At 42.3% G+C, this 23,274-nt stretch overlaps 1 protein-coding gene across 10 annotated transcripts in view; it reads left to right on the top strand.

The window, feature by feature from the left end:
• Positions 1-23,274, top strand: part of QTGAL (queuosine-tRNA galactosyltransferase) — a 349,188-nt gene that overhangs the window by 277,899 nt on the left and 48,015 nt on the right. Inside the window, exon 1 of one of the 10 annotated variants that reach the window (XM_075178194.1) lies at positions 15,479-15,624. The exons of the other annotated variants lie outside the window; for them this stretch is intronic. Within the exon in view, the coding sequence (XP_075034295.1) occupies positions 15,535-15,624 (90 nt within the window). The 5' untranslated portion in view covers positions 15,479-15,534. Of the gene's footprint in view, positions 1-15,478; positions 15,625-23,274 lie in introns of those variants that run through there. 10 annotated transcript variants of the gene reach the window in all.

Here is a 23,274-nt window from a genome sequence, read left to right as displayed (position 1 = left end):
GTTATGGGGAGGGGGTGGAGAGTCATCAAATATTCTACTATTTATATTGTAATTTGGCCCCTTGTACTCTGTACTATTTCTCTTGAGTCTTTGGCTCATATTTTATTTTATTTCGGCTGTGGAAAACAGCCTGTCAGCAGACTCACACAGTGACCAATAGACTGTGAAAGCAGCCATCTTGTTTGCTGATCCCATGATCATGAAAATGCTACCTACCGCTTCATAAACAATACTTATGATTTATGTCCTGAATTGATTCTCATGCATGTTGCTTCATCTCACATAATGACTTTCTCCACTGGATGCACACAGCAGAGCGATTTACTTTTATATTATTTATATTATATTATTTATCCAAGCGCACTTCAGGGTGCATGCAGTTGGTGAACTACCACCACTGCTGGACTTGTAGCTGGTACGGGGCCGGAAATGCAGCCTCACCTTACCAAGCCGCTCACTCTGCTATTCCGACAATGAGCAGGGATTGGAGCATGTGCAGTGAAGCCCAGTTTGGAAGAGTTTCTACAGATTTTAATATGAGGCCAACTTGGCCGTATTATGCGCCGTGCTCTTGCTTACTTTCCTGGTCTCTGGAGACTCCTCCTCAAACCTTAAATGCTTCTAGGTGTTCGAGATGCAGGATAATCTGAAGCAGTGCACTGTGCAGAAGTGTAATTGTCACACCAAAGTCACTCCTCGGGGGCGGAGTTTTGTCTCACCATGTGTGCAGGGGAGGGCCTCTGCGTTACAGGTTTTTTGTTGACTGCTTCATGCACCATTATTACTATCCCACTGTAACACTATTCATGATAAGGTTCACATCTAGTCAGGTATACCAGAAATCTAAGATTTATTTAAGGGTTATACAAAGCATCTACTCATATAAGCTTTATCTACATCACACAGAAAGGCAGCAGCATATCAGAATCTCTTGTCACGAAAAATACACACTGCATCCCAGGTTGTCTAAGCTGCCCCAGTAATATAAAACTGAGGGGACTTTACCATAGCTAAATGCCTGTTGTAGGACTGGTTTCAAGGAAGGATGGATATAGCAATTTCCGACCATGGCTTTATCTGTGTGGCGTTTGTATGTTCTCCCCTTGTTTGCCTGGGTTTCCTCCAGGTGCTCTGGTTTTCTCCCACACTCCAAAAACATACTGGTAGATTAACTGGCTGCTATTAAATTGACCCTAGTTTGTCTGTGTGTGTATGTTAGGGGATTTATACTGTAAGCTCCAGTGGGCAGGGACTGATGTGAGTGATTACATATCCTCTATACAGCGCTGCAGAATTAGTGGCACTATATAAATAGATGATGATGATGAATTTTCACCAAAGCTATATTCCTGTATCCCTTACCACCACAAAAGTGGCACCTAGATCCGCGTCTCTTGGCTTTCCACGGGCACGCGCGGTATCACAATCACAGCAAGGGGTCGGGGGGGGGGGGTTCTCTGCACTAGATGGGAGCTTACACTCACCCTGTTTCTCAAGCTGCTGTGTCTAGAGACCCCCCTGGGATTTGACAATAAATAGTTGGATGTAGTGGGTAACCGCACTACTGCTTCCAGTATGCCCTTAAAACCCACTACCAGCACAGTTATTCTAAACATTCCTGAGGGTTAGACAGCACAATGTTCATCAGTTTCACGCAGATAATCAGAAACACCACAATCAGTCCAAGCTATATAAGCAGGGTAACATCTGGGAGGAAAAATAGGGGCACTAGGACCGTGGTGAGAGGTGGTGGGGTTCCATAAGCTTAGTCCTTGGCTGGGATCCCCCATTTCATCACTCTAACTTCCTACCCCATTTAAAGCCTTGTGTTGTTTTTCTCTGGAAAGAGTGCGAAGTTATGGCTGAATGCACCATGAAATTAAGGATATGTCAGGGCTGTCTTTATTACATGTTAGATTTTTGTGAGATTATTGTTTTTATAAAATGTGTTAGGGACATTCGGCAAAGTGCACCCAGAAATACCCTTATCTTTTGAGGTGCAAAAGGTGTCCCTTTAAAACTATAGGATACATCTTTGAGCTGGGGTAAAATTCTGCATAGAATTTCCACATGCTTTACCCTTTCATTTTATTTTAATAATCTCACTCTTCTACAATGAACAGTGCGAAACTAGACCGATGTGTCTATGTAGTCCAACTAATCAGTAATGTTTATTATCAATAGCTTGTAGACATAATGAAAAGTAACTATTCAGGGTATATTGTTAAGCAGCATATTATGTTCAGTTTTCAACTCCTGCTCATCTAGGACTTCCCAGGTAGGTGGGTTTTGAACAACCTGTAGCCAATCAGATCATCCAAATGCTTACAGCAGCACAGATGAATGAAGGAGACAAGTGAGCCTCGGAGGATCCAGTAACCTGTCCACTTATGTGTTTATGTTAATGAGGGTGTGGCAAGAGATAGTGTAAGGTACAGGGTCCTTCAACAGCGCAGAGTGATAATGTGAGGTTCCTATTAAAGTGGCGCAGGAAGATTGGGGTGTCACACACAACTGTGTATGAAACAATGCTCATATATCTAACTTGACTCCTTTAATTAACACATTTTGTTATTGCACTATGAGATCCAGGTAATAACATGAGTGCAGATGATCAGTCAGATCAGATTTCTCTGAGATGTTTCAGCCATGTCAGAAAAACAAAAACTTATGCTGAGTTTTGTGTTGATGAAAAGCATCTAATTACCTCTGGAATATCTGAGTTTTCTCAGTTTTTCTCTTCCTTTTTTTGGGATGGGGGGAGGGTTGGCAGGGGAAGGGGGGAGTCTTTAAGGCACCTAGCAGAAATTCTCTCTGAAATGGGTCATAAAACGATCTCTGGTTTTCATCAAGGAAGCTGCAGTATACAAAGAACATTATTAACAGAAACAAAATTTTTTTTTGCAAGACTCCTGACAGAAAGTTGATGTTCTCCCCGGTTCCTTAGCAGAAAATTTGGCATGTGTTGAGGTTGTTCTTAATGGGATGGTTGCAACATCACCTGGTATTTGCTGCACCCCACGCATTTTACTGCTTCCAATTGGTTGTATTTCACTTTATATCTCATTAAGAACCTTGATTGGTGCCAGGATGTTCATATCCAGAAACCATTCGTAGTTGTCATGTGCTCATCATTACTATTTTTCCACAGTAAATATTTTTCTTTCTTGCACAATATAACATACTTCTGAAATACACATGTTTTACACTTCGAGGAAAACTGTATTATGGCTCACAGCATAATGCATCTCTCATCTGTTTCTTATCCCTCTATTGCTAACATTAGGGTCAATCCTATAGCTAACTGTGTAATTTGGAGCAGTTGCGTGATACCACTGGCTATTTTGCTTGACTAATAAACTTTTTATTGTGCACTTATCTCATTATGTTGGCTGAGGAGAAGGCTGACTCCTCAGTGTTCTGATAATAATAACTTGCAATGGCCAAATCTGCAATCTTTTTCTAATCTCTGGCTGGTACTATACATATATAAGATACAGTACTCACCTATTGCACTATATGTATACCAGTTACAGTACTCACCTATTGCACTATACATATATAAGTTTCAGTACTCACCTATTGCACTATACATGTATCAGTTACAGTACTCACCTATTGCACTATACATGTATCAGTTACAGTACTCACCTATTGCACTATACATATATAAGTTTCAGTACTCGTCTATTGCACTATACATATATAAGTTACAGTACTCACCTATTGCACTATACATATATAAGTTACAGTACTCACCTATTGCACTATACATATATAAGTTACAGTACTCACCTATTGCACTATACATATATAAGTTACAGTACTCACCTATTGCACTATACATATATAAGTTTCAGTACTCACCTATTGCACTATACATATATAAGTTTCAGTACTCACCTATTGCACTATACATTTATAAGTTTCAGTACTCACCTATTGCACTATACATTTATCAGCTACAGTACTCACCTATTGCACTATACATATATAAGTTTCAGTACTCGCCTATTGCACTATACATGTATCAGTTACAGTACTCACCTACTGCATTGACTATGTTACTTGGCAACCAATACCTATCATTAATTAAGCTGAACTTATTCTCCCATAAAATACAGCATCTCCATTTGATTATGCCAGAGGTTTGATTTTTAGGAAAACTAATTCCATAATAAATATAGCGCAGAAGATGGGCTTACCCTGTAGTTGTACAATTGGGTGGGAGTTATGTACAAGACCCAGTGTAGTCTGATATGCAGGCCTGGAAGGTGGCATACAGGAATAGCATATCTTATTGGTGTATAAAGCTAACAAGGTATAGTTATTTAGTAAACATATTATTTCTTTTTTCAGGTCAGGTGGGTCACCTTACTGTCAGGGCAATTATGTCACCGCACCAGCTGAGATCAGGGCCATATTTCTCCTTTATCCCCATCCCCTGTACACCTCCACCACTGAAGGCTCACAGTAGGAAATCTCTCTCTGCATCGCTTGGCCGTGGAGCAGCTTGATATGGGAGAAGAGAAGAGGTCAACACAGCCATCCAGTGGGAAGTCTCCAGTGAGAAAGCCTAGGGTTAGATGGAGTTCCGGTGCGGTTCTCCTAAAATATATAGAATGTTCAAGATCATGCTTAACTTATTTCATGAAGCTTTCTCTAGACGCCAGTTTGAACCCTTCATGCTGGAATGCCATGATAATGCAGCCTGGGAGAGAATATAAGGTGTTTGAGTCAGATGAATGGCCTAGATATATACTATACTCACGCAGCAGAGCAGTTAAGTGCACTAATAGGTGGGTGTCAGAGTTACTACCACTGGCAAAAGGTATTAGGTTGGCGATGATTTCCGCTTCTGTATAAAATTGCTAGGAAACTTTCGCTGTTTTAGAATGGAGTATGAGTGGGCTGTGACGGAGAAATTGTACTATGTTCTGATAACATGATCTTATACCTTGGGACCCCTCACTCATACCTCCAGCGAGCTCCAGCAATATAACCTAGTCTGGACATTATTCAGAATTATGTGTAAATTGGGTTAAAGTGATTCTCCACCCCCTGTCATATCTGAACATTTGGCAGGAACCATTGGTAGGAGATGATTACATAGTATCCAAATTACCTGTAGACCCAGTATTTTTCTGATCTGCTTTATTTCAAATTACCTGTAAGAAAACAAATGTATGGTGTAAAGTAGCAGTGTTGGCATTGCCTTGATTAGTTATCATGCTATTATTACCCAAATTCTGATACAAAATCGTCTAACCACTTTTCTGTTTGCCTCAAACTATATTTTGTACGACCTTGTGTAGGGAAATGGAGCCGTCAGAATGGACATTTGGCATTTTCCAAAATTCTACTAGATGGGGAGCTCTTGGGGACCTGATGTGGTGTGTGAAATGAGATGGGAATATGGATCATAGACCAATTATATTAAGAACAAATGCACAGAACGTCTTATTCGAAGGATTAGTTTTATATATTGTTTCATTTTCTAGCAGTCGCTACAAATGAATATTTTTCTCAATATAGTGTCCTAAGCAAGCACATCCTCTACAGTCGTCTCATGAGTAATGCTGACTGTAAATCATTGTCTGTAATTATCTCTGTTACACAATAATATAATACCGGGTGTAACTGTATGTAATACAACTTTCAGAATGAAAGGTCTAACCACACACTTGCAACAATAGAACTTGCAAACATGCAAACTCAGTAAAGTGATGTGTACTGTTTACTCTGCATGGTCAGTGTGTTTGTGTGTAATTGAGATTACAGGTACAATACCTGTGTGTATTCCAGAAAGTCTCTCATCCGTGATCTGTCTGTATGCTTGAGGGCTGGCAGGACCCGTGTGAGGACCGGACACGCCAGTGGTTTTATTTCACTGGCGGAGACACCAGTGTTTGTTTTAAGGGGTAATGACACCCATTTTTACGTGACAATATTATAGTGTGTATTTGAAGGGAGGAGTCCTTTTTATTTATATTATTGGGTTCATGTTATTCCATCCTTTTATAGGAGAATCTAAAACAAATATAGATTTTGGTGGAATTATGTTAATTGGGAAAATTTTGCTTACCTGTCCTCTAAATGTGAAGCTCCCAAAGGAGGCGCCTTGTCAATCAAGTGGGGCAGTTTCAAAACCCACCGAGAACAGGAGAGAAGATCAATAGCGTGTGCTGATAGAAGCCTAATTCCACCCCCCCCACCCCCCCAAAAAAAAAACAACCCCCCCCCCCCCCAAAAAAAAAAATAAAAAAAATTTTTTTAGTTGTGTGTGGAATAGTCAAGTAAGCGCATTTACAATCTGAAATATCCGTTCTCCCTATTAAAGATGTATTTTTAAGTTTTTTTTTCTAGATATATTTATATTTTTATTATATATGTTAAAATTTCACTTATTGATAAATATGTTATGTGTTCTCCTTCTGTCTAATATTATTGTAGTTTCATATTTTATGTTTTAAATGTATATTTTTTTGCAGCTGTCCATTCCCATGCAGAAGTACAATCTAGCTTTTTTGGAGTGTGTAAGCGTTCATTTATATTTGAGGGGTGTATTAATGTCTATTTGAGGGATATCAAATTCTTGTGTGATTGTATACGTACTAGAGGTACGTTGGATGACTTGTCTGTCGCAGACTTGAGGACTCTTCATCATTGAGGACTCTTTATCATACTTGCCAACCTTTTAAAACTTAATTCCGGAAAATCCAGAGCAGGGGGGCGTGGTTGGAGGGTGGGCGGGGCGCGGCGAATCGTGGCATTTTGCCCCCCACGACAAAATTCACCGCAAATCGCGTCATTTTGACAGCAAGTTGCCACTTGCGGGATTCTTGCCTGCTCTCCCGGGAGTCCGGGATACCTACTCGAATTTCGGGAGTCAGTATGCTCTTAATAAGTCCATTGCACAGGGTCACAATCTGGTTCTGTTTGAATATATTTGTTGGAGTACGGTGGAAAGCCAGGTTAAATACTGTACCCCACAAGAGGACCCTCCTGTTATTAACAAGGACATCACTAGTTCCTAGATAATGTAAAGGCTGTATGCTGATAAAATGGCTGCCTTCACAGTTTCTAAATGATAAGTACACTTTAACAAAATATTTCTTTCATTTACAGCTATCATCAGTGTTAATACCATTCAGTGTGTGGGCAGTGGTCTCCGCCTGTGGCTCCGTTGTAGTGTGGTGACAGTATTTCAGGAACCATACTCGTAGGTGACTGCTGGGCTGTGGTTTGGTGTTGTGGGCGAGCAGCAGATTAGGCCGTTGTTATTTTAAGCTCCTTTGCTTCTGTGTTTTGGTTGAGGGCGGAGTACACTGTTTCCGCAACTATCGTTTCTTTTATCTGACCAAACGCACGGTTGAAACTCAAACTTTTAGTTCATCCATCTGCTTTTACTTTCTGAACACTGATAGAACAATGACATTTAGAGTGTGGTTGATAATGGCTTACAGCACCTATTTCCTGTACATTGGTTTTCACAAACATTTCCCCACAGACTTTAAAACCATTGGTATCCAAAAATAAATGGCTGCCATTGTCCTCCATGTGTTGATCTCTACCACAGAACATAGAGTCAGGAGACTGAGGTTTGAGAGAGGCACAATGTGAAGGCGGGGCTTTACAATATGGCGCCTTCATTCATAATGGCTGCTCTTCTTCTCGTTATATAATGGCGGCCATCTGTGAAATAACAGTGCTCTCTCCGACAGCAAGCAGCCAGATTCTAGCTATCATTTTTCTAGCAGTGATTCGAAAATGGAAGCACCGGTCCAGGTGCTGTGGTTTAGAGCACCTTTTCCCTCAGCGCCAGTTCTCGGAAATGTTGCCAAATATGTTTTTGCTTTCATGAGACACGTAAAATAGTCAAATATGGTGAACCCCACATTGTCGTGCCATTCTACCCAACACCCCCTCCGCCATTATTTTACTGGGAAAATAGATGAGGTGTTTACGATCAAGTCGAATATAAAAGAAAATGAAAATGAAATACATAAATAAAATAAACATGTAACCATTGGCTTCTTGTACTCTTAGCAGTGCTAGATATGTGCCTTGTTTATGATAAAGAGAGGCTTCCATTTAAAGCAGTGCTTTGTTCCTCTTCTCGATTACCGCCATATCTGTCAGCTGTTTGGTGTGATTTGTGGCAATCAGATATCGGGACCAAGAGACATTCAAGGTGAAGATTAAGTTATTTATATAAAAAAGCCGAAGCTGAATTGTTTTGCAATGTCTAAGATCTTCACCTGATCTTCAAAGGCTCAAGTGACTCCAGCCTGTAAATCAGGACAGACCTGTCAAGCCTGTTTTTGGAGAAATCTAAGGCCAAGGAGACCACACACATTCAGACCTGTTGACTATACGGATTCTAGGTGTGAGTGTGGATGTTTATACATGCCTGACTTCCCTGGTCTACTCCTCATGTTTGTCTCTGTTATGTCACCTTGGACATATCGGCCAGTCATTAACCTTTCTTCTTCTAAAAATAGAAAACAGGTTAATGGACCGAACCTGCTGCTGGACTGTAGAGTTGAGCGATGGGACCCACAAATGGGTTTCCACGTCAGATGATATTTAGGTATTTGGTTCTCGGGCTAAGTGGCGGAGTCACCTATAAGCCATATAAGGTCAATAACAATCATATTCCAACCACACAGAAACTACAGTCATGTTTGCTTAATGCCAATAAATCTAGCGGTATATTTTTTTGGACTGTGGGAGGAAACCCATGCAAAAATGGGAGGAATGTACAAACACCAGACAGATTGCACTGGTTGGCAGACTCGGCACACAAAGGCGTAACTATCGGGGTTGGAGAAGAGGATGTTGTGACCTAGGGAAGATTTTTCATGATTCATGGGCACAGAATCCTCTTCCTCTTGGATTATTTAAACGATAGCAGAAATATTCATTTGAAAAATATAGTAGGATCAGATAGAGAAATCACAAAGGGAGTTGAGCCAATATTAAACCCAGGTCCAAAAAATGTATAGCTAGTGATCTATTTTTTTTAAAAAAAATTTTAATAACTGAACAATAACCTTCATTTTTATAATCAGTAAGTGTTGGCACAATCATTTACACATACTTGCCTACTTTCTCGGAATGTCCGGGAGATTCACAAATTTTGGGTAGTTCTCCTGGAGAGCAGGCCTTTCTCCTGGCTTCCCTGGCACGCATTTCGCAGTGAATTGCGTCATTTTAGCCTCACCCCATGACGTGATGATGCGTTAAGGGAGGGGAGGTTCTTCAAGTAGGCATTTACATTATCATAAGTATTCTGTAGCTTCTAGCTGCCGCATAATCTCCATTGGGAGACTCATTGTGCCTATATGATTAGACGATTGTCTACCGCTATTGAATCTACAGAGCCCTTTAAATAAAAGACGATGATAATGATGAATACGGCAAGAGCAAATAGCTGATTGATTGCTATTGTTTTAATGTAAATTTACAGCTTTCAGCAATGTTAAGAGATGATGTTTTATGGAGAAGATATTTTCCTTCCCGGAAGCCCATTAAGATAATTCCCATAAAGACTGCATATGCAAATGTTATGATATGACACATACTATTCACTAGTTCCACTTTTCCCTTACGTGTTATACCTCATTTATTAGGAAATAATCGCACTTTAAATAGTTCATAATGCTTCTTTACGTACATTAAAGCATCGTAAAACAGAGAACCCCTCATAACTTGTCATTGGTGGACAATTTAACAAGATGTCTGACCTCTGTGTACCATAGATAGTTTACGTTTTTATGTTGGATGTCGCATGTAACGTTTGCACAGATTAGGATGAACAAACCTTCTTGGTGATCGATGGGTTCCAAATATTTGTTCTGTCCAGTGCTATCTGGTTTTATTTAAAGACTGAGGACTTCTAACTGAGAGGGCAGCTGATAAAGAAGTGAGGACAGAGTCTTATCAGCGTTATCTTGGAGGGTTGTCTAAAGGTCACACATTTGTGCAAAGCCATTGTGTTAATGAACTGTGTTCCAAGAGGTTTATACACCCCATAAGACAGAGCGCATTTTGAAGAACCACTAAATTTAAAACAAAATCGGATTCCTTATCAAAATGCATCTTGTAACATTCACAAGTCTATATGGTAAAGTTCCCATTCACTTACAGAATTCAAGAGTTTTCAACTAGATGACTGCAAACTAGTGCAATCAGGCATTTTAAAGGCTTAATCATGGCCTTAAGTGACAGTTAAAAAATGATTACATACGTATAATACAGCATTGTAAGGGGGATGTGGAAGTTAAAAAAACAAAATTAAAATAAGGTTTAAAAAAATAATGATAAAAATGATAAAGTAATGTACAAAAAGCAAAGATTAATACAAGATAAAATAAAGTTAAAACTTCAGGGGGAAAAAAAAGGTGGTATTGCCTCATGGGACGTATAGGCCTGAAGAAAATAATGATTTGCCCCTGCTCTGAGGAGACTAAAATTTTGGTGCTTAAAAGGGGGTATCGTAAAACTGTTGGGAGGACGGTGAATAGTCAAATTGTCTCTTCCCCACTGACTTGGATCATGTTGAGATGCGACATCGAAAAGCATTGTAATGAAAGGAGGAAGGGGAATCCTAAAATAGTCAAAAAAGTGAAAAGGACCCTCGATCATTGATGTGTTAAGAGCAAAGAGGACTCTTTAATAAATAAGGCACTATGCACTTATTGGATACATTATTTCTGTTAGTCTGTCTTCAGTTTAATATATGTCAGTCGCTGTGTCAAGTCAACATGACATGCCACTCTTAGATTCTGATGGAGCATTGCCACCTAGTGGTCAATACATCATGAAAATGTTACAATGCTTAATTGGCTTTATCACATCAAAAGTTTTGAACAAATTTTTCTTTATCAGGATAACATTTGTCTTCAGTGTCAATCAATTATTAGCATAAAGTTCATTTAAAACGAAAGTGTGTTTAGCTGATACGTTTGGCTAATTTTACTTAGTTTATGTTAGTAAAACATATAAATAACATTTATTGTATGCAGAGAATGTCTTCTGTTCTTGGCTGTGTAAAACCACAGTGCAGTGATTGGTGCATCAGGAAGTTATTTTGTAATGCTCTCAAGCATACATATTGTGGAGATGCAAATATAGGTGCATATATAGTGAAATCCGACAGAGATGCATTTGCTGGGGAGTAGGAAAAGGCTGCCTGATTGCCCTGTGTATGACCAGATTCACTACAACTTCTACTGTTAAATACCAGGAGAATGTGGGAAAATACCCTTGTGAATATCTGATATCACAAAATTCATCGACCAATTAAATTTATATTATTATATTATTAAATGTCTAATATAAAATGTGTGTATAAAATAAAATATATTATTTTCACCTCTACAGCAAGCCCTTGTAACCGGTCTTACTGGTGGGCTCTGTAGTCCCCACTCCATCACTGTTTGCAGTACAACATTCAATGTTGGGGCCCTGTTTGGAAGAGAAATAGGTGCTATTCACCTCCTGGAAAACCGAGCAGTAAGTGAACACTCTAGGCCTCCCTCCTCCACCTGTAACCCCACAAGCCCTGACATTAAGTGGTATTCAATTTTAATAAATAGACTTATTTATCTGCACCATCCCCAATAATATATCAATAGCATTCACATTTAATACAAAGACCCCACATTGCATTAATAGCCCTCACAATATATTAATAGCCCATACAATATATTAATAGCCCCCACATAACATGAACCCCCTCCCACCACTAACACCACAATCACCTGTCCCCACATAACATTAACCTCCTCCCACCACTAACACCACCATCACCTGTCCCCACATAACATTAACCTCCTCCCACCACTAACACCACCATCACCTGTCCCCACATAACATTAACCTCCTCCCACCACTAACACCACCATCACCAGTCCCCACCTAACATTTACCTCCTATCACCACTAACACCACCATCACCAGTCCCCACATAACATTAACCTCCTCCCACCACTAACACCACCATCACCTGTCCCCACCTAACATTAACCTCCTCCCACCACTAACACCACCATCACCTGTCCCCACCTAACATTAACCTCCTCCCACCACTAACACCACCATCACCAGTCCCCACCTAACATTTACCTCCTATCACCACTAACATCACCATCACCTGTCCCCACATAACATTAACCTCCTCCCACCACTAACACCACCATCACCAGTCCCCACATAACAATAACCTCCTCCCACCACTAACACCACCATCACCAGTCCCCACATAACATTAACCTCCTCCCACCACTAACACCACCATCACCAGTCCCCACCTAACATTAACCTCCTCCCACCACCAACACCACCATCACCAGTCCCCACATAACATTAACCTCCTCCCACCACTAACACCACCATCACCAGTCCCCACCTAACATTTACCTCCTATCACCACTAACACCACCATCACCAGTCCCCACATAACATTAACCTCCTCCCACCACTAACATCACCATCACCAGTCCCCACCTAACATTAACCTCCTCCCACCACCAACACCACCATCACCAGTCCCCACCTAACATTAACCTCCTCCCACCACTAACACCACCATCACCTGTCCCCACATAACATTAACCTCCTCCCACCACTAACACCACCATCACCAGTCCCCACCTAACATTTACCTCCTATCACCACTAACACCACCATCACCAGTCCCCACCTAACATTAACCTCCTCCCATCACTAACACCACCATCACCTGTCCCCACCTAACATTAACCTCCTCCCATCACTAACACCACCATCACCAGTCCCCACCTAACATTAACCTCCTCCCACCACTAACACCACCATCACCTGTCCCCACATAACATTAACCTCCTCCCATCACTAACACCACCATCACCTGTCCCCACCTAACATTAACCTCCTCCCACCACTAACACCACCATCACCTGTCCCCACATAACATTAACCTCCTCCCACCACTAACACCACCATCACCAGTCCCCACCTAACATTAACCTCCTCCCACCACTAACACCACCATCACCTGTCCCCACATAACATTAACCTCCTCCCACCACTAACACCACCATCACCAGACCCCACCTAACATTAACCTCCTCCCACCACTAACACCACCATCACCTGTCCCCACATAACATTAACCTCCTCCCACCACTAACACCACCATCACCAGTCCCCACCTAACATTAACCTCCTCCCACCACTAACACCACCATCACCTGTCCCCACATAACATTAACCTCCTCCCATCACTAACACCACCATCACCAGTCCCCACCTAACATTAACCTCCTCCCACCACTAACACCACCATCACCTGTCCCCACATAACATTAACCTCCTCCCACCACTAACACCACCATCACCTGTCCCCACATAACATTAACCTCCTCCCACCACTAACACCACCATCACCTGTCCCCACATAACATTAACCTCCTCCCACCACTAACACCACCATCACCTGTCCCCACATAACATTAACCTCCTCCCATCACTAACACCACCATCACCTGTCCCCACATAACATTAACCTCCTCCCACCACTAACACCACCATCACCTGTCCCCACATAACATTAACCTCCTCCCACCACTAACACCACCATCACCAGTCCCCACCTAACATTAACCTCCTCCCATCACTAACACCACCATCATCTGTCCCCACATAACATTAACCTCCTCCCACCACTAACACCACCATCACCAGTCCCCACCTAACATTAACCTCCTCCCACCACTAACACCACCATCACCAGTCCCCACCTAACATTAACCTCCTCCCATCACTAACACCACCATCACCTGTCCCCACATAACATTAACCTCCTCCCACCACTAACACCACCATCACCAGTCCCCACCTAACATTAACCTCCTCCCACCACTAACACCACCATCACCAGTCCCCACCTAACATTAACCTCCTCCCATCACTAACACCACCATCACCTGTCCCCACATAACATTAACCTCCTCCCATCACTAACACCACCATCACCTGTCCCCACATAACATTAACCTCCTCCCATCACTAACACCACCATCACCAGTCCCCACCTAACATTAACCTCCTCCCATCACTAACACCACCATCACCTGTCCCCACCTAACATTAACCTCCTCCCATCACTAACACCACCATCACCTGTCCCCACATAACATTAACCTCCTCCCACCACTAACACCACCATCACCTGTCCCCACCTAACATTAACCTCCTCCCACCACTAACACCACCATCACCTGTCCCCACATAACATTAACCTCCTCCCACCACTAACACCACCATCACCAGTCCCCACCTAACATTAACCTCCTCCCACCACTAACACCACCATCACTAGTCCCCACCTAACATTAACCTCCTCCCACCACTAACACCACCATCACCAGTCCCCACCTAACATTAACCTCCTCCCACCACTAACACCACCATCACCAGTCCCCACCTAACATTAACCTCCTCCCACCACTAACACCACCATCACCAGTCCCCACCTAACATTAACCTCCTCCCATCACTAACACCACCATCACCTGTCCCCACATAACATTAACCTCCTCCCACCACTAACACCACCATCACCTGTCCCCACATAACATTAACCTCCTCCCACCACTAACACCACCATCACCTGTCCCCACATAACATTAACCTCCTCCCATCACTAACACCACCATCACCAGTCCCCACCTAACATTAACCTCCTCCCACCACTAACACCACCATCACCAGTCCCCACCTAACATTAACCTCCTCCCACCACTAACACCACCATCACTAGTCCCCACCTAACATTAACCTCCTCCCACCACTAACACCACCATCACCAGTCCCCACATAACATGAACCCCCCCACACCACCAATATCACTAGTCCCCACATAACATTAACCCCCCACCACTAACACCACCAGATCCACACATAACATTAACCCCTCCCAACCACCACTCCCCATATAACATCAACACCCCCTCCCCACACACACACACACACCAGTCCACCACAATACATTGATGTGGCTGGTCACAGACGACCAGGAAGTGTAGCAAAGCCAGTCCACCAAGCTGGTCCACTTGCCCCTTGTGCACGCGGATCCCAACTTCTTGTGAGTCAGGATTAATGTGCCAACTTGCAAAATGGTGATTCAGTCTCCTCAAATCGTGCCTGTTGGAAGATATGGCTATAAGACTGACACACATATGCCATCCTGCCCCTTGAGCTAGCCTGTCCTGAGGGCCAGTTATGATACAGTAATTCAGATAACTGCAGTCTCACCAGTTTGGTCTGTATCAGAATTATTTGTGAATTCTTTCGTCTTTTTGCTTTCAAGCATTTCTGAGGTCTAATCACAATTTTTTTTCTGTTTATTGCTCCATCTGTGAACCTTTGAACTTTGGGCTCTTGTGTTTAACTGTTCTGTCCTTGTGTTAATCAATACAAAGGTAGCTAGATGTTAGTCCTCTACTGGAGTTATTTACAGTCAGTATTTTGTGTTAGCCATGTACAATGTTTCTTAAAACTTGTAAGAATAAAATAAGAAGGCTTTCTGGGGCCATGAAGAAAAAAAAATCGGAATTCTGTAAGAGTTTTGTGCAGGTAAGCAAAGATTATCAGATTACTCTGGTGGTGCAAGTACTTTTATCAGTTTATAAGCAATCCCTCTTACGTGAAAGTTTTGTAGGATGTTTTTATACTCGAATGTAAATGACATATTATTTAGTTTTTCTCAATGATCTTTGTGAGCAGGTAACCGTTAAGTGGGCGGGGCCTTGAAGTAGCAACCAATCAGTGAAATAGAATGTTTACAGCTTCCATCAGATTGTAGAGGTGTCAGTGGTTGCAAATGTGACCATGGCGTAAGAAGCAGGGAACCCAAGTAGCGATTGTTAGGAGCCGCAGCGCTAATCGTGATGGCTTACACCAATATACTTACCTTCCGCCGTTTATTCTGTCCTGTCCCGGCAGTGTGCTAGGTAGTTGGGATGCTCTGTGTTGTGATTGCAGTCATTTAACTGCAATCACCAATTGCTGTGGGGGACTTACCTCCTAGGAAGCCCTCTGATTGGACCTCATGGATTTAAATGGCAGGGATGGCATAGCCTCCCTGCCTGTTATAGGGTCCTTGCCCTGCAATTTTTTGAAGCCTGCTGTGTTGCTGCATTCTATACCTGCTGATTGTCTACCTGTTGCCTGACTCTGCTTGTTCCTGGATTATCCTTGTTTGTTGCCGTCTCGAACCCCTTGTCTTTTTTCTTTGGACCTACCTTGCTCGCTGCCCACCCTGACCTTCTGTCTTGACCTTGACTTTCCTGTTTGCTGCCTGCCCTGACCTTCTGTCTTGACCTTGGCTTTGAATTTCCTGTTTGCTGCCTGCCCTCGACCATTTGCATCGTAACTGGTTTCCCTGTGTATTTCCCGCACGGTGGCGTAGTGGTTAGCACTTCTGCCTCACAGCACTGGAGTCATGAGTTCAATTCCCGACCATGGCCTTATCTGTGTGGAGTTTGTATGTTCTCCCTGTGTTTGTGTGGGTTTCCTCCGGGTGCTCCGGTTTCCTCCCACACTCCAAAAACATACTAGTAGGTTAATTGGCTACTATGAAAATTGATCCTAGTCTCTACCTGTCTGTCTCCCTCTATGTCTGTCTGTATGAGTCTGTCTGTGAGTGTGTGTCTATATTAGGGAATTTAGACTGTAAGCTCCAATGGGGCAGGGACAGATGTGAATAAGTTCTCTGTACAGCGCTACGGAATCAGTGGCGCTATATAAATAAATGGTGATGATGATGGTGTACTGCTACTGCCAGCCTCCATTATCCATCGCTACCTGGTAAAGAAGATAAGCTCTTACTACTTGAGTACAAGAGCTGAGGGCATCCGAATACCTGAGAATATATTGCGCTCTAAGGGAAAGACGGCTTGTTACAGGTGTATAGGTCTGTCTTGTTCTAAGAGCTTATGTAGTTTCCTGCAGGAGTCGTAACAGCAATCTCATCTATAACCAATAGTGAAAGTGGCTCAGTATACAGTGGTATACCGAGCATTGATTGCTCTGACTGTAAAACAGTCAAATTCCATCTAACTTAATTTTACATACCGCCACTTCTAAATTTGCACTTCAACCACTGTGCTAAGCCATATGCCATCCTGTGACGATAGAGATGTTATCACACTTCCAGGCACCTCTGTTGTCACACACCGCACTTTTGGTACCCAGGTCTCTCTCCTCTACCTTCACTACTGTAAGGTTGGGAAATGGAACCCAGTAGACAGTCTAGAAGATGCTGATTCCTCCAAAGGCCTGTGCATGTTGGGTGGTCTCTGTGCAAGAGTGAGGTGTCTGCAGTGCAGCTTCCTTTGCCCAGTCAATATGTATATTACAGTCTTAGGCTGTATTATATACTGGGCAATAGAGGAACTGTACACAGGCTAGGTTGATACTGGCTCGTGTTTTACATGGCCATCCAATGACCTTTAGCCATTCCACTGATTTGTAGACAATTGGATGATTAGAATATTAGCCCAGCCAACTGAACCAAACAAAACAATAGAAACAACAACAATATATATATGTGAATGTGTTTCTATATAAAACTAAGTTTATTCATTTATCTTATTTACATACAAACTAGTGATTGTACCATTGAAAATCATTGTTCCTAACGTCACCATATCCATTCACGTTTCTACTTTACGGTATTTCTTTTGAAGGCTACCATTCCATTTATTTGTGGTTACCGCATTTCAATGCATTGGAAAAAATAATAATTTGCGAAATGCTAGTAAATGTGCAAGTAAAACCACATAGCATGTATCAACCGCTGGTAAGTACCCTGGCACTGCAGTTACCTTTGTCGACATTTTGTGTACAATCAGGCATAGACTGAAAGATAAAGGACTGCGTGTTGATTGTCCGGTGGTCGTTAGAGTGTTCGATGCCAGGAAAATGTGGGGAATTGGGAATATCTACTGTCACAAAAGCATTAATCAAATCAATCCATGTGCTAGATTATGGCATTTATAGTATAAAATATATCATAAAATATGTGTGTTAACTATGTGGTCCTTAACAACATCTGCCAGGACATGATCAGGTTAACGTTTGGATGTAAGCTAATCCTAATTCTGCCTCTTTAAGAGTTACACTTCTGGATTTATAGCTATTGAAATAAAATGTATTTCCTGAGTTTGAGTGCAGACTATTTAGTCTTCAGTGTGGGCTGTGCCTCCTGACACTTAATTCCGCTTTCCGCACAAACATAACACACTGCGAGTCAAAGGGTTAACCAGAGTTGTGACAGATCCACACTGAATCTTTTCCTGCCTTCCTCATCCACCTACGCTTCCAGCCTCTCTTCTAATAATATTAGACTGGGAAGTGCGGAGGAGGTAAATGGGACTGTGTGATTAATCTCCCAGCTCCCTCCGACTCTGGAGCCTTGGCACCCCCAACTCCTCTCCCACTTCAACTGTAATCCGTGGAAAAAAACTATCCTAGCCAGAGCCCCTTTCCAGAAGTACCTACCCTACTTCACCTGTGACACTTTCCAAAAGCCCCTGGCAGGTCCATAGCCCAGCTACTGCCAGACAATAAAGTTGTGAATAAGTCAAAACAGCCATTTCTGGTTCACTGTATCCCAACGCCAGTATAGTGGTTCCCATGTATCAAGAGTGGACTAAGAGAAAAATACTCTGTAATAAGACGATAGGATTATATAGGGTTGTGACACCTTACGTATGCTACACATCGTTTTAGGTGTTTCGGCAAAGAATCTGCCCGTGCATACATAACCTGTACGAGGGTTTGGCTGACTCCGTTTGCTTGCCAAAAATAGACTAATCTGGCCGTTAGCCTCTCGGGCACAATAGCCAGATTTGCCTGTGTGTGACTAGTTCTAATGCTTTTTAAAGGGGTTATCCACCTTCAAATGACTTTATTTTTTTACTAAGCCACTACTTCCTTTGACTTTTACCAACTATATCTATTTTATTGTTTGCATTTCTCTCCAGTGTGTTTAGATACCTGATACATATAGCTCATCACACCTGGCAAATAGATCCTGAGCTTTCTCAGCTGTCTCCGTCCCTGGCCAGAAGACCAAGGTGCCCTGTCCATTATCAGAGGACCCTGCCATACCCTCCCAGTACTACGGAATATGCTGGGTCTAAATAAATGATGATGATCAGTCAGCTTACTCACTGCAGTTGAGGTCCTATGTGGTCCCCTCTGCTCCCTACCACCTGCCCTCCCCCCCCCCCCCCTTTAAATAAATGAAAGGAAAGGAAGGTACTTCTACCTAAGTACTTTCTAATAAATCGAGATGAGGTGAATATTGTGTTTTCTAATGCTTGTATATTGTGTTTTCTAAGTGAGCAGTTGCTAAATAAGCTGGCGCTAACAGATATGCTGTATTAAACATAACTATTGCTTGCAGTGTCCTAGAATAACCTCGGAGGGAGCTGTGGGTTACATGCTTGCTGTTTATAGACTGGGTTGTGATGGATTATTATTTTGCTTTTTAACAACTAGTTAAGTGTTTTTATTTATTATTATTTTTGATGCCTGATATGCTGGAGTCTATTCACCCAGTGTAGCGCTCAGACTGAGGTGGGGGCTTAATACTTCGGACTCATTCATCCCCATCCCCTGCAATCATATGGCCCCTTAGCGGGATAAGGTTCTTTAGGATCCCCTTTGCCAGCGCTAGGCTGGGAACTTGGCATTCCAGACCCCCCGAAGTCATAGTGTACCAAAGGAGGTCTTTGGGTCTACTTCAGCTGCAAGGCTGGAGTGGGCACCTTGGACTGGAGCCGCCCCCATAAAACAGAGCTTATAATGACATGGGAAGGAGATGGTGGCCCATATGCTTACCACTTGGCCCCAGAAGGGGCGGGATTTAACAAAATGTGGATGGAATTTTACCTAATGTTAACCATTTGCAGGTGGAATTTGTGCTGAATGGGGGTGGGGCTTATTTTGTCCCGATTTCACGGTTCTAAATGTTGGGAGGTACACATATGGGTCTGACTTACCACCCCCCAAAACATAAATACACAAGCGCAGTGTGTAACATAAATAAATAGGTTCCCTAAGTCCCAAACATTTCTGTCGGAACTATAAAATTTGTTCCTGCCCCGGCCATATATATATATATTGTTCCTGCAGAGGTGAAGGAAAGAGGAAGCCACTCAAAAATCAAATTTCTGCAGTGCTCCGTGCCTTACTCTGTAATTTCTGGGAGGCTCTGGAATCGTGGACTCCCAGACGGTTAGGCACCCTCCCGGAGGAGGTGGGGCTCGCCTCATCAGGCTCCGCCCCCACTATGCATCGCAGTGAATATCCATCCTGACCCACAGGATCTCCCGGGAGGAAGGTTATAAAGGAAATATAGAATATATGTGGAAGATGCAGAGAACGTTCAAAGGAAAGGGAGCGGAGATCCAAATATTTCCAACACGGGAAAATAATTTTAACCTTAGACCAAACTATTAATGTGCCAGCAAGACACATCATTTGTGTTCTCTCCCTGTAAGGGGTTAATTCCATTCTCGCAAAGGCAAAGAAACAAAATCTAGCTGAAATAAATATTCTCTCTGTGAGCGTACATTCATAGATAAGGACGCAATTCTCGCCAGGGCCTGGCGGTAAACTGAAACTTTGGAACCAGTAAAAGTTACATGTCAGGGTATTGTGTAAATAATTATTCTGACTTGTTTTTAATGCTCTTCATATGGTGCAGGCATGTGGATTCACTTTATTTATTATGCCGAAGCAGTTACTGATATTCAGGATTAGGCCCGATGTACAGTTCATGACGGCTGTTTAGTGTATTTGTGCAGATAATCTATTGGATCATTATCTAATATCTATCAGCAGATGACCAATATCTCTCTGTGTGAAGTTAATAGAATCCCTTTGATCAGGTTACAACTTCTTAAGTTCTATCAAGGTTTGGGAACCTTTCATTATATATGTGTGAATACCATTATTAGCTTTTTTTTATATAAGGTGATTATATAAATAAGATGATTAATATTTTGGTATTAGTGCGACTTTAATTCTAACCTGCTTAGTTCATGATATCTGATATACTTGTCAAATTGTAAGACTTTAGGAATGGGGTCATGAAATACTCAGACAGTTCTGGTATCATGCGGGATGCAATACTTCATCCACTGACACATGCCCGATTGGAGCATTTGTGTTAGTGTTGCACATAACTCACAGCTAAACAGTAACGTTGCAACACAAATGCTCCAATAGGGCACCTGTGACTGGATGGACTATTATATTTTTTGTGTTACAATGTTGCTATTTAGATGGGAGTTTTTTTAAAATCAGCAATTCCATGAAAATATTAAGTGCATTTTTTTTGTTTGTATGTTTGTTTTAGTCTTAACGTTAATAACTGTGGTAGGCTATAGGAGGTTTGGTGATTAAATCATTAAAAGCAGCCTGAAGAAAGAAACCAAGGAAAATGTTATAGTTCTGCGCAGTGTCACTTTGCAGCCATGGTCACATAATATAATGAGCAGAGAGGCATAGGAATGCTCCTCTGAGCTCAGTCCATACTATAACCTCCCCCCCCCAATCTCCTTTCAACTCTGCCTTCACATGACTGTGAGGCTGTGAGTGTGACTAGCAGACATACTTGTCTTTCCTCTAGAGACATTTTGAAAAGGAAATAATGATTTGTAGGAGGACAGGAAATGCATGTGTAAAAGGTACTTAACTGCTATTTAAAGAAAAAATTCTATGTGTGATTGCTGCTTCTAACATGCCTTTATCTAGGGATGCAGAACTTTATTGTATTACTTTTTTATTTCCAGCTATTCTGGGATGTCCCAGTTCTTTTAGAACGTTCACAGCACAGCCAATCGGATGACCAGGGTGCTCCCAGCAGCACATATTTCAGGACATGAATGTGCTGGTCCTATGGAGGGCATTGACCTTTCCACCTGTGTGATTGAGTAATTTAGGACAGGACTGCATGTGACACTGTTAGAGGACAGGAATGGAAACAAGCAGCCAGTAACAGACTGAAAGGTAAATAGTGGAAAGAGCAGGGTCTCCCAACAGCACGGTATTCATGTGAGTAGAGGTGAGCAAATTTATGTCATAATTTCACCCAATGGATTTTACTGGTCCAGTTCACAGAAGTGGCTAAGTTTCAGCAATTCAATCTTCCACTTTTCCTTCACCATACTGTGAAATGGCCATTTTGCACTGTAGCTACAAATTCTTATTTTGCTGAATGTATAGTCTATCAATAGAGCTCTGGCAACAACAGTCAATTTATTCCTCTATCCGGTATGATAGGTCTAAGACCGGAAAAACTTGTAGGCACATAACTAAATTTTCAGTTTCTTGCCTTCCTTTTGCTTCCAAATTACCGAGCGGCTGGTCTATAACGGACTCACAAGATTCTTCTCTTCCACCCACTCCATTCTGTCTTCCATTCCCTCCACAACACAGAGACTGCCCTTACTCTAAAAGTCAATTGTCCGTTCTCCTAGACCTTTTTTAACACTGTGGACCTCCTGCACATCCTTCACTCCATTGACCTTAGTGACATTGTCCACTCGTGATACACTTCCTACTTATCCAACTGCTCCTTCTCTTTTTCAACCTCCGACTACTGCTCCCCTCCTCTCCTCTACCCATTTGGGTTACTAATCAACTCCTTTGATCTCCAGTACAACCTCTATGCTCATAACACCCAATATCTGCCTCTCCTACCCTGACCTCCCCCCTTCTCTTCTCTCTTCTATATCCAGCTGTCTCTCTGCTATCTCCTCGTGGGTGTCCCAATGTTCATTATGTCTAAAAATATATGTGAACGGCATACATATAACCAGACTAGGGTCAATTTGTTAGCAGCCAGTTAACCTACCAGTATGTTTTTGGAGTGTGGGAGGAAACCCGAGCACCCAAAGGAAACCCACGCAAACACAGGGAGAACATACAAACTCCACACAGATAAGGCCATGGTCAGGAATTGAACTCATGACCCCAGTGCTGTAAGGCAGAAGTGCTAACCACTACGCCACCGTGCTCTTCCTGTCTGACCTCCTTCCTACCCATCTCTCCCACTGGCCCAAGCTCCCTACAATCACATTATACCTCTGTCTTATTTGCTCCCAACTCATCCACTTGTGCTTCCTTTTCTCTTGCCCCCTGCATGTGCATTATGACAGCTGTCATGAACCCTGCCAAATATGCCTAATGTCCATTGCTTTGCCTGTT

The sequence above is a fragment of the Mixophyes fleayi genome, chromosome 6 (assembly GCF_038048845.1).
Source record: "Mixophyes fleayi isolate aMixFle1 chromosome 6, aMixFle1.hap1, whole genome shotgun sequence".
Lineage (NCBI taxonomy): Eukaryota > Metazoa > Chordata > Amphibia > Anura > Limnodynastidae > Mixophyes > Mixophyes fleayi.
Note: the sequence above shows the minus strand (reverse complement) of the source record. Positions and strands in the feature narration are given on the sequence as shown.